Below are 13654 nucleotides of genomic sequence, written 5' to 3' on the forward strand. Positions count from 1 at the left end.
CGGATGGCTCTGTGATTGAAGAGCGCGGCTTATGTTAGTCATTATTCTTGTCTATGAGCTTAGTCCATAATTCCTCTGATGGAATGCTAAATGGAATTAGCTAGATATGTATTAATGCTCTTATTCCATTTAAAGATATGGAAGGCCATTAGTATTATCACAAATACACGTGGCTCCCCCTATATAGGATGCAGGAGGAGATCTAGACAAGCCTGTCTTTACATGGAAGGTGGTTTATGATAAACTGATTATTATACATATTTTATCTCTACATAACACCTGTTGCTTAGTAAGTCGGGCTCACACATGATATGACATGGGCCACCTAATGATCAATGCCTTGTACAGTCTAATCTTACCTCAGATGCACCTAAATCCTGTGTAATTCTTGTCTATTATTCTAATATCCACTTTTAAAAATAGAGCAAAGTGATATCTAATTTATTCAACTCTAATTCTAACTTTGTGGGGCCTCATGTACACAATTGGTGTTTTAGTCTGTGTTCTGCCTATTAATTCAATGGCCAGCACATGTACCCATGTATTCCTATGGACACATACACATGGCAGTGGTTTCCACAGCCCCATTTATGAGCCGGTTGCCAGAGATACAAAATTTAGAGCAGGACCTATTCCTCTATGTGATTTACGTCTTGGACAGTCTTTCTACCATCATTGCTGTATAAATGGACCTCCCATGCCAATGACATACAGGCCACAAATAGACTCAGACTGGCCCACCGGTGAGTGATAGATCCACCAGTGGGCTCTTGAGCTAGGTGGGCCCCCAGTTTCTGCATTCGTAGCAATCTACAGGGTACCCTCACTTAACTTACAGATATTCAGCACACACCAGCTCAGCTATTTATGCACTATATATTCCAACATGTTTAGATGATCTAACAACCTGTACATATAGCTGTACAGTGGTGGGCCCCTAGAATGAAATTTACTTCCTAGTCTGACACTGGTTACAAACAACGGATCGTGGGTCCATTCTTTGGGGTTTGAGAATGCACACTTTGGGGAGATTGATCAGAAGTGTTTGAGGTAAATCTGTTCTAGTTGCCCATGGAAACCAATCAGAGCTCAGTTTTAATATTATAAACAGCTGTGAGAAAATTATATCTGAGCTCTGATTGGTTGCCGTGGGCAACAAGAACAGCTCTTGGTTTGCTCTCAGAGACTTCTGATAAATCTCCCCCAATTTGTATGCAGTGGCCGGTCTGTAAATCATAGACCAAACACAGTGCCCTGGAAAGGAACTCCAAGTACCATTATAATATATGATGCAAGGAGTCCCTTCTTTCTTGTAACAGCAGCACTGAATTATTATCATGATTACGGTTTGGCACTGCTTTTTTTCAGGGAAGGAGGGACTCCTTGTATCTTATATCACTATGATGAGTCCTGTCCTCTGCACTGTGGGTGATCCATAAAATCCATCCAGCACATGATCTAAGATTAACTGACCCAACGCACTTTAGCCTAAGGCTAAGTTCATATCTCCATTGGGATTCCCGTTTTTTCTGTTCCGTTAGAGTAACAGAAAATTAAATTTCCAGCAGTGATGGATTGATGATGGACACCCAACACTCTGATACCACTCTCTACAGTCACTGGCTATTACAGTCTATGGAAGCGTTATACATAAAACCATGAAGCTTTTCCTTCTGTATGTGCCATATTCTGTCCTTATATGCAGTATGAATTTAGAGCTGGTTTTATCATTACTATTCAGAGGACTTTTCAGACTGTACATCACAAAGTCATTCAAGGTTATAGTGTATTTCCTTTAAATAAGAATGCATGTAATGTACACGTGAAATACTGTAAGCTTGTTATTCGTGCCTTCTGGGAGGGATTTCACAGTTTTACTTAACAATTTAACATTGGAGCCAAGTCGTATGAAGTATGTTATTTGACCTCAAATATGCATTGTTTTTGAAGTTCTGCTATGTAATTTATTTTAGTAATGTTGTTGTCAAGTGCTTCATTATAGAGGGGAAGAGTACAGTACAGTTCAGTTTTGTAGTTGGGTCCAGCATTTTCAAGTTACTGCTCTGGTTACTTACAAAAAGTTTATGATGAGAACATATGCAAAAGTTTTCCGGGATGGGATAAGGATAACCATGCCTCTTTTAGCTACCTTCTTAGGCAGCTCCCTTGACATCAAGCATGACCTTCAGGAAGCCTAATGACATGATGCAGGATTTAAACCAAATCAGTATATGTGTTCCAGAAGGAACAGACTCTCAACTGTAGACAGCACTGTTTCGACCTGATTGGGTCTCCTCAGTACAGAACAGAGTGAGAGGCTTTTGACAGCACTTTCTGCAAATGGGAGTCTGTTCCTTCTGGTATAGATATACTGGTTTGGTTTTAATCCTACATAATGTCATAAGGCTTCCTGAGGGTCATGCTTGATGCATTACAAGGTAGCTAAAAGAGGTGGAGTTTTTCTTATGCCACTTTGCATATTTTCCCAGAATCCCCCAAGTGGAGAGTCAATGGCCATAAGACTCCACACACCTACACGGCGGCCTTAATTGGCAAAGTCTCCGTAAGGAGAACTCTTACTTCCGGACCATATGATAAGAAGAGCAGTCTTACATTTACTCCACTGAAGAAATGGTAAAGAGGGTGTCTATCACTTATATCTGGGCTTTTAAGCTGTCATACACCATACAGTCTTGTGCTTTGATACATGAAATCAACCATTACCGAATGGATTGGTCAAATAGAAGTAAAAATTTTAGAAATTGCTAGGCAAATTAAAAACTTCTGGCAAGTAACTTGATTCCTACTTGATTCCTAGTTTGGACTATTGGAGCACAACAAAGTATGTTTGATTTGATTTATTTTTCTTCATTTTGGGCTTAGTGCAAAATCCCTTGGTGATGATTATATTTCTGGATTTCACACGGAGTAACGTCCTGGGCTAATATGGCTTTCTAATTTTCTCCCTCAGTAGCTTTCTACCAAAGACTTCCACCTGTGGCTTTGTCTAAGACCCCTGACAAGCCATTATGGCATTGAAAATCACAGATGGCGAATGAATTACCCACATGGGGAGTGCGTTGTAATATTTCCCTTAAACTGAGGAAGATACTTGGATGAGCAGAAAACTGTTTTCAAGATTACAAATCGACTCAGAATTATCCTATATGTAGTAGGAAAATTGTTAGTGCGAATGCTAGAAGCAAACATCTCCCGCTGCTGAATCGCTCAGAGCAATTTACATCTGAATATTCAGTAGCAGCTGAAAATAGGCGTCAAAAATGCTGGTTTATAAAACTTTGAAAGGCTTCCTGACTCCTTAGAAGTGGTAGAAATTTCCCAAATCCCTAATTTGTTTGACTGGTGGGAAGAAGACAGTGTCACTGTCATATAGTGGACGGTTAGAATTAGGCGGAGATTTGACAGAGAATTTTTTGTGTCCGACAATAATTAAATGGAAATAAAATTTGTAGTAAACCGTTTTTTATGAGAATTTTGAATTCGCGGAAAACATCCTGAGCATATTTAAACTTGGTTAAATCACTTATGGAAAATATCCAACAACTATTTGTTTTTGGCTTTGAGGCTACACATACACTAAAGTGTGTGTTGTTCACTGAATCACTGGATCGGTGGGTTGTGGCTTATGGCCATGTTTCATCGATGTGTGAGGTCTGCTCAAGAATAAAATACTGTTTGAGCCACAAACTTGGGCAGGAATAGGAGCCACAAACTTGGGCAGGAATGGGAGCCACAAACTTGGGCAGGAATGGGAGCCACAAACTTGGGCAGGAATGGGAGCCGCAAACTTGGGCAGGAATGGGAGCCACAAACTTGGGCAGGAATGGGAGCCACAAACTTGGGCAGGAATGGGAGCCACAAACTTGGGCAGGAATAGGAGCCACAAACCTGAGCAGGAATAAGAACCACAAACTTGGGCAGGAATAGGAGCCACAAACTTGGGCAGGAATAGGAGCCACATATTTCAGTACAGGTCCTATTTCTGGATGTGTGAGTAAGTGCCCTTGGTTTATCATTGTGGATTTTGATCCGATTTCCTTTATATTCTGTGTCAGATAGATAAGGCAGAGTCTTGGTGATTTCCTTATAGTCCATAGACCAATTGGTTCCATTAATTTGGGATTAATCAGTGTTTCAGTGCTGTTTCAGCTTCTCAATCCAGAGCGGTATAGGGTAGGACCTTTCTTTTATAAATGAATGTTTTCCATTGAATAGAATGCGAAATAAATTTTAAGATTTTTTCCAGTGGCTTTCCTGCATCAGAATCAACACTGTGTGAACATAACCTCAAAAAGAGTGTAGTATAATTTTTTTAATCTTTATTTAGCAGTGAAAGTGTTAAGGCCAATATTTTCTGCTCAATTTAGCGCTCAGTTAAGCATTGTGCTCCATCAATGGTCCTGTTAAGTGAAAGGCTCTTTCTGGTGCTCCTGATTCCAAACAAATTCTTCTCCGCATTTCACTTCTCATTCATCGCTTTCAAATAGAGCAGCAGAAATACTTTCTCCGGCTTCAGTCCTGATTCAATTGTTATGTACTGATGGACAGGCTCCTGCGGACGCCTCAATGAGGCCCTAATGAAGACCCCAGCGATCAGCACATCATTAATAAGGAAGATACTTTCAGAAGTATGTTGCGGGAATGTTGGCTGCCTCTTTATGGCACATTGAGCTTGACAGTGGTGACACCACATCTGCCATAGGCCGAGCACCAGCTTGACCTAGGTTACAGGTCACTCTACCCTGACAAGGTTTTAACCCTCTCTGAATGTATTCACTAAAAACCTGTAACTATCAGGAGAGGGTTAACTGAAACACAAATTAGTTAACATTCATTCGCAATCTGCAAAGCAACTTAGCGAGGATAATAACCCTGAATCACTTCATTAGAGAAGCAGATTGGAGGTCACAGCAAGGATCAGTCGCTGTATTCTCTGCTGGTTATAGCGCTGAAGTTTCTTCAGATATAGGTTGAGACATTTAGGCTGCATTTAGATGGAGATCCAGTATGGTGTCCCATTTGAAGCTCTATTGGGATCCAACTCTACAAAGGATGAATATGATGATACAAGTTATTAGTTAGAATGTACTCACATCTACCAGAATATTTGTCACGCTACATGCTCACACCAATGGAATTTGCCTACAAGCTAATTTTTTTCTAAAAACAATTAAATTACTTCACTTGCAGGATTTTATGAATCGGACCTATAATCTCGGAAGGGAATAGACATGATGAGTTCAGTTTAGTGATTTTAGGTTACATCTGGTAAATACAAATTTACACAGAATGACTTTGTGGGCCCAAACGGGCTTTTGGGCAATGGGCTTTTTGTCCGTAGGAAGCTGATAGGGTTTAGACAACTTATAGGGAACCTGTCAGATCCCAACAAAATGTTAAAGGGGTTGGTCACTTATATTAAACTTTAACATGGTAAGTATAAGACCCTAATAGGGTCACCCATATTGTACAAAACTATGTTAAGGTTTTTCGGGAGCAGCCTAGAGCCCTGGCCCATGTGGCTTCTATATAGCAGGACTTCTTGTTGCGTCTCATCTCCCTCTGGCTTCCGGCAAATGGACGGTGCGGCACCTCCAACAAGTGATATGTGTTATGACAGAGTGTGCATTCGTGCATACAAAATTGTCTGTACAGTCCTCTCCATCTGTCGGAAGTCAGCAGGACACAGAACATCACAGGAAGTCCTGCTGCCCAGGGGTCATGTGACCTGTGGTTCCCAGCAAACTTTAACATGGTAAGCATGATATGCTATTAGCCTCTTACCCTGTTCAAGTGTAACTTATGGTTTGTTACTTTTGTAAAGACCTTGAATGTTTACAGCTTTCCCCCTTAATTAATAGAATAGATATTTGCTATGGGGCCATATCTTGTGAATGGGTAAAAAAACCCACCTAATTGATGTGGGGGCGCAATGACAATGTCATGAGGAATGTCTTCTGCGTCTTTTATTTGGTGACAGCTACTCTGATGTTAGATGATATACATGGTATATATGTTATACATGCTTCTTGATTCAACTGTGAATGTGTACATTTTATGTAGCCCCCAGGGTCACTTGGAATAGTAAATAACTATCTTCTAAATATCCTCTTCACAGATGATGTAAGTTTCGCAATTGAAAACATATTACCTAACACATCAGCTGCCTCATAATAACAATGATAATGGCAGATTGATACACCGATTACAGTCAGAGCTGACCAGATGACTGCACTATATAATGGCAAGGATAAGACTTCAGCTGTGGATGTGAGCTGTGGAGTAATCAGATTATATAAGCATTGACAATATATTACCTCAAATACTACCTCAATCAGATTGATACTCCAGTCACAGCCAGAGCGGCAGTCATCTGAGATTATATAATTGTAGATAGATGATTGCAGCTCTGGATGTGGCTGGAGTATATGATGGCATGGAGAAGACTGCAGCTCTGGATGTGACTGGAGTATCACATATAATGTAAGCGGCATAATTGAAAACATATTGCCTCACACATCAGCTGCCTCATAATAACAATGATAATGGCAGATTGATACACCGATTACAGTCAGAGTTGACCAGATGACTGCACTATATAATGGCAAGGATAAGACTTCAGCTGTGGATGTGAGCTGTGGAGTAATCACAGATTATATATGCATTGACAATATATTACCTCATATTACCTCAAATACTACCTCAATCAGATGGATACTCCAGTCACAGCCAGAGCGGCAGTCATCTGAGATTATATGATTGTAGATAGATTATTGCAGCTCTGGATGTGACTAGAGTATCATAGATTATATAAGCATCATAATTAAGAACATATCTCATATTACCTCACATATTACCTCATATCACCTTACATATTACCTCGCATATGACCTCAAATCACAACTGATACTACTTCAACATATTACTTCATATATTACCTCACACATAATCGGTCTTATACTCATTGTCTATAGTAATTAAAGCTCAGATCTCATTTTAATGACATGTGGCAAAATAGAAACTGAGCTGTGATTGGTTGCTAGAAGCTAAGCTGTGATTGGTTGCTAAAGGCCACAGCAGCAGACAATGGCTCCTGTAGATGGTGGTGAATAAGTGAATTTAGGAAAGCGTGGGATGAAAATTTCGGCTCAAAACCGAGTCTATGATGAGAGCCACTGTGCAAAATTTGGTTTTTGAAAATGCGACAGTGCAGATTCCTTTAGTGGACATACAGACACACAGCTTTCTATATATTACATAAAATATTAAGTCCACAAGTCTCTGATATAAAATCACATTTTTTTAGAATAAATGTTTTAGGGTCTATTATTTTTGGCCCGGTCTACATCTACTTCACTATGAATATATATAGTAGATAATAATATACATGTCGTGTTGGGTACAGTAGTTAGTCCGGGTGATATTACATGTGTTAATATTAAGCTTCCAGCAGCATCACACGTGACGTCTAGATATCACACCAGACTATAAACTTACCGTTCTAGCAATCTTTTTCTTTCCTGCTTCCTGGAAAGAAGCTTATTACAGGTGGCTGCACCATCCGGCGTCCTGTTCCTGTAGTTCTGAGGAATAAGTGAATCCTTCTCAGTAATGTGGTCTATGGGTCAGGCACGGCGAGAGCTGCCCTGTACGTCTGCTTGGTGTTATAACCATTCATAGCGTGACAGTGTTACTGCTGCTGAGCGTTATTATGCAGTTACTGGCATGAAAAATCTGATGTAAATACTTTTTTGTAAAAACTACAAAAGTGCTTAAGGAATGAGACCTTTATTGGCTAACCAGAAAAATTATATTTGGTGCAAGCTTTCAGGGCACACAGGCCCCTTCTTCAGGCATGGATACAAATGAAGCACTGAGAGAAAAACACAACATTTGCAATCATAAGCAATAATGCAAAAAAAAAAAACATGTGCTATACCAAAATATACAATCTTTATTTTATTTCAACAGAAAATCAATTATATACACCAAACAAAGCCAATTAAATTATTTAAAAAGGAAAACATCCTCTACACAAAACCCAAGGGAGGGTTAGGGCATATGATAAGGCCCACCAAACCAACACCTTCCTACCCAGCCCCAACCCCTACATCTGTCCAATTACATAGATATGAGAAAATGGAAGAATGGCAAGAAAATATACAAAAACATATCACAAAAATATCCATAAAAAAGATAGTACGAGTCACTATAGTTACCAATAGAGACGGACAGAGGGGGGAGGGGCTGGGAGAGCCCCACGCGTATCGCCACAAGAAGTGGCTTCCTCAGGGGTAACGGATTTAAACACCTGTGTCAATACAATAAGTGGTGGCAGGTGTAAAGCGCCGTAATGCAGTAGCGGCGCTCGGCGTCATCTCCAATGTAATGCGCATGCGTCCGCATCATGCCCATAGCTCACATGACACGGGATCGTAACATCAAGAGCCACATCTGTTATACAGCGCATGCTGAGCCATCATGGCACTTGCAGCTAAGCAGAGAGAAAAAGAAATGAGCGGATCATTGAGATACATCAGGATATAATGAGGTACAACATAGCCTCAGTGTAGAGGCACAATTGAGAGTACTGTCAGGCAGAAGCAGGTTCAATAGTTTATTCAGTAAAAGGGTGAGGGCAAACTGACTATTGAACCTACTCCCGTCTGATGATCTTGTCACTGGTGCCTCTTGGACCGATTTTATTGTCTTCCCCATCATGCAAGTTATATTTGGCATTGCAGCCAAACACGGTAGTGATTGGGACATTTTTTGGAGGAAAGGTATAATTTTTAAGAATTGGACATCCGAACTGTACATAGTTAGTTCATAGCTCAGCACTGAAGTCAAGCTCTCCTCCGAAAGCTCTTTCTGCTGTTATTGACATCAATAAAACAAATTCAGAAGAGCCGGCTATGAGGTCCCTAGGCACTCGACCATCGATTACAGTGAAGGCGGCTTTCTGAGGAAAGGAGAACTGGACTTCAGTGTTAAACTCTCCACCTCCCTGACATTACACAACCAATTGACATCTCACTTCAAAGAGATGATGCCACCACGCTGGACCATGAAAGAGACAAGATGTGAAAGCTGTAAAACTTCTTGATAACAGACTGGAAGTGGTTTATTGGGTCAATTTCTGATGATAGGTTCCCCTTAAATACGTGCTGAACTTGTATTCTAAAATAATGTTTGTTTCTGTTCTAATTTTAGGTGGTTGTCCTGTCCACAAGACTTCTGAGGCCGCTCGACATTCCTGAACTGCTGTTTGCAACAGACCGTCTGCACCCAGACACCGGCATCTGACTGTTTTCTTCACCAGATGAGTGATGATCCCGGGTTAAAATCACAAGATGGGCTCTCCTTGTCTAAGAAGGGGTGAAGAGTCCTGAAGATTTCTATAGAGTTTGTTTTTGTATTTGCCTGGAGAAGCCGTATCCTCGCGCCTTGTGAGGGTTCCCACTTACTCGGGCAATCTGCTGTAACATGTCGCTCATTATCTGCGGTGCTATGGTCCTGGCAAGTTCTGACAATAATAAAACTTGGCTAATATACACTGACTGCCTTAATGGAGCGATAACCACCTGTCTGTACGGAGATTAATGGTGTTACATAATAGCGAGCAATGTTCTAGTCTACACTATCGGGCAGGGACATTTAGTGGGTTTGGCATCCCAGGAAGACATAGATGGGCATAGAATAGGAACATCATTAATGTTCTTATATAAGTGGGCATCTGTGCCTGGCATCAGGCCTTTCCTATACAGAATGCATACAACGCTTAATAAATCATGGGGTTATCTAACAATAAGGTGGAAGGAACATTTTAGCCTTAGGGTTAATAATAGTTCTCTGAACATGAAACAACAGAAGCAAATTCCATTCTGTTACAGTTACGGAAGGGTCCTAGCATATACTACCTTCAATAACACCTAGACCTGTTAGAGGTCAAGGTCAAGAATTTGTGCAGGTCATAAACCACATGTTGCTTCAGTTCATATCTGTCCTTTGGAGTTGTCAGGACCTCATAGGTAAGTAGATGGGTACACTAACCTGTGTGCTAGCTGTACGCCATCTAGTATCCTGGTCAAGGTGCAGAACAACCCCAGGAGTTGTTGCCCTTGGGTGCCTTTTCTTACCGGGATTGGCGGTCCACTGAGTTGGTGGCGCCAATGCTTCGCTTCACATTCACATATTTGACCACACATAACTTTGTCAGGGCCTTTTAGCTAGGTAAAATTTTAATCAGCTGTAATGTGTCAAACAAAAGGAATCCATCGCCATGCAGGTTTATTAGAGTTCTTGCCTCTTGTCAGTGCAGAGCAGGATACTGGATGGCTGGATATGATGGCTGCTGCAGGCACAGCTGAAGACTTCCACAGCAATGCTTCACTGGAATAAGTGTATAACCTATATCACAGATACTGGGGTGTCACATATGGGGAAGTGATAAAGCAAAACCTCAGGTGTTACCTATTATCGTGTTCACCAACACTGCTAGTGCACCTGAAGCATAGAAGAAAATCACATTAAATCAATTAGGTTCCCACCATGTGATACTCTGTCCTTGCGTGAGATGGATAAACACAACATATGGTAACAATGTAACAATTTTTAATAAAATGCAATAACAAAACAGATTAAAAATAAAACCTCATATGAGGTAGAGCATAACATTGGATATATCTGGTTCATTTGGAGAAAAAACTCTTGCTGATATAAAGTCCAAGCAAAAGTCTTTTATAGGTGATTAGTTAATTAATAGCGTTACAAATAGAGTCTGCTTCCAATATAGGTTCAAAGTTGTATGCAGTATATATATAACAAAATTATATGTGGTATATATAACAAGATACTTCACCATCGGTGGACTACAACTATTTCCAAATGCTGTAGCAGAATGTTAGACACCACAGTTCTCCCCAACAATATAGGTAATAATCGTAGATAGGAAATCGCATGTTGCGTGCTGTGCAGAGTGTGGTGAGTGGTGTCTTTTCCATACATGCACGTAGCACTCTCTTGGCGCACCACAAGTTGATGGAGACCAAGTGCTGCTTGGAATCCTATTGGAAAGGAGGTAACTGACTCCAAAAGAGCTTTGTATAGAAGAGCAGGTAAGATGTAGATTGTCTACTGATTGTGGTATAGATCCTCTGAATGTTATAATTTAGGGTCTTCTTTGCTTTGCTTTACAATGCTTTAGTATACATGCAACTGTGGTGAAATGCCATATGCATATCAGAGGTTCTACCTCCATTCTCAATGGCAAAAATGTTAATATATATTTGTCACCTCCTCTTCCTCCTTTATTTTGGGACCTCTGCTAAATATACCAGACTGGAGTAATCCTATATATGTGGTTGATCATTTATTCAGTCTCTTACTGTATATACTTGAGTATAAGCTGAGGTGTCCAATTTTAACACAAAAAACTGGGAAAACCTATTGACTTGAGTATAAACCGAGGGTGGGAAATGCATTGGTCACATCCTCCCAGTATATAGCCTGCCAGCCCCCTGTAGTATATAGCCAGCCAGCCCCCTGTAGTATAAAGCCTGCCTGCCACCCTGTAGTATAAAGCCTGCCAGCCCACTGTAGTGTATAGTCTGCCAGCACCCTGTAGTATATAGCCAGCCAGCCCCCTGTAGTGTATAGCCTGCCAGCAACCTGTAGTATATAGCCAGCCAGCCCCTGTACTATATTGCCGCCAGCCCCTGTAGTATACAGCCTGCAAAACCCCTGTAGTGTAAAGCCATCCAGAACCCTGTAGTATATAGCCTGCCAGCCCCTGTAGTATATAGCTTGCCAGCCCCCTGTAGTGTATAGCCTGCCAGCACCCTGTAGTATATAGCCAGCCAGCCCCTGTACTATATAGCCGGCAGCCCCTGTAGTATATAGCCTGCCATCCCCCTGTAGTGTAAAGCCATCCAGAACCCTGTAGTATATAGCTTGCCAGCCCCTGTAGTATATAGTTTGCCAGCCCCCTGTAGTATATAGCCTGCCAGCCCCTGTAGTATATAGCCAGCCAGCTCCCTGTAGTGTATAGCCTGCCAGGCCCCTGTAGTATATAGCCTGCCAGCCCCTGTAGTATATAGCCTGCCAGCCCCCTGTAGTATATAGCCTGCCAGCCCCCTGTAGTATATAGCCTGCCAGCCCCCTGTAGTATATAGCCATCCAGGCCCCTGTAGTATACAGCCTGCCAGCCTCTGTAGTGTATAGCCTGCCACCCCCTGTAGTGTATAGCCTGCCACCCCCTGTAATGTATAGCCTGCAAGCCCCTTGTAGTATATAGCCATCCAGACCCCTGTAGTATACAGCCTGCCAGCCCCCTGTAGTATATATACTGCCAGCCCCTGTAGTATATAGCCTGCTAGCCCCCTGTAGTGTATAGTCTGCCAGACCCCTGTAGTATATAGCCAGCCAACCCCTGTAGTATATAGCCTGCCAGCCCCATGTAGTGTATAGCCTGCCAGCCCCCTGTAGTATATAGCCTGCCAGCCCCCTGTAGCATACAGCCTGCCAGCCCCCTGTAGTATATAGCCTGCCAGCCCCTGTAGTATATAGCCTGCCAGCCCCCTGTAGTATATAGCCTGCCAGCCCCCTGTAGTATATAGCCTGCCAGCCCCCTGTAGTATATAGCCATCCAGGCCCCTGTAGTATACAGCCTGCCAGCCTCTGTAGTGTATAGCCTGCCACCCCCTGTAGTGTATAGCCTGCCACCCCCTGTAATGTATAGCCTGCAAGCCCCTTGTAGTATATAGCCATCCAGACCCCTGTAGTATACAGCCTGTTAGCCCCCTGTAGTGTATAGTCTGCCAGACCCCTGTAGTATATAGCCAGCCAACCCCTGTAGTATATAGCCTGCCAGCCCCATGTAGTGTATAGCCTGCCAGCCCCCTGTAGTGTATAGCCTGCCAGCCCCCTGAAGTGTATAGCCTGCCAGCCCCCTGTAGCATATAGCCTGCCAGCCCCCTGTAGCGTATAGCCTGCCAGCCCCCTGTAGCGTATAGCCATCCAGACCCCTGTAGTATACAGCCTGCCAGCCCCCTGTAATATATAGACTGCCAGCCCCTGTAGTATATAGCCTGTTAGCCCCCTGTAGTGTATAGTCTGCCAGACCCCTGTAATATACAGCCTGCCAGCCCCCTGTAGTGTATAGCCTGCCAGTTCCCTGTAGTATATAGCCTGCCAGCCCCCTGTAGTGTATAGCCTGCCAGCCGCCTTAAGCGTATAGCCTGCCCTCCCCCTGTAGCGTATAGCCTGCCAGCCCCCTGTAGCGTATAGCCTGCCAGCCCCCTGTAGTACATAACTAGCTAACCCCTGTAGTAAAAAAAATATAATAAAATTAACGCTGTACTCACCTTTCCGACATCCCTCATAGGTCCTCTTCTGCTTCCAATGCCGCCTCAGGTCCTTCGGTCCTCTTCCGCTTGTCTTCGGCTCCTCTTCCGCTTGTCTTCGGCTCCTCTTCCGCTTGTCTTCGGCTCCTCTTCAGGACATTCCGCTCCTCTTCGGGTCTTCACGCTCGACTGGCACACAAAATGACATCAGCCGCTTGCCAACGTCATTGTTTGTGAGCCACCGGCATCGCAAGGAGACCCAGAGAGGAGCGGAAGAACCCGAAGAGGAT

General features: G+C 42.6%; 1 protein-coding gene across 1 annotated transcript in view; it reads left to right on the top strand.

Moving 5' to 3' along the window:
* SCFD2 (sec1 family domain containing 2) overlaps positions 1-9575 on the top strand; it is a 273170-nt gene extending 263595 nt beyond the window's left edge. The window contains exon 9 of the mRNA XM_072124397.1: positions 9235-9575. Within this exon, the coding sequence (XP_071980498.1) occupies positions 9235-9327 (93 nt within the window). The 3' untranslated portion in view covers positions 9328-9575. The remainder of the gene's footprint in view (positions 1-9234) is intronic.
* Positions 9576-13654: the final 4079 nt, after the last annotated feature.

Source organism: Engystomops pustulosus, chromosome 1 (genome assembly GCF_040894005.1).
Source record: "Engystomops pustulosus chromosome 1, aEngPut4.maternal, whole genome shotgun sequence".
In the NCBI taxonomy this organism is placed as follows: Eukaryota; Metazoa; Chordata; class Amphibia; order Anura; family Leptodactylidae; genus Engystomops; species Engystomops pustulosus.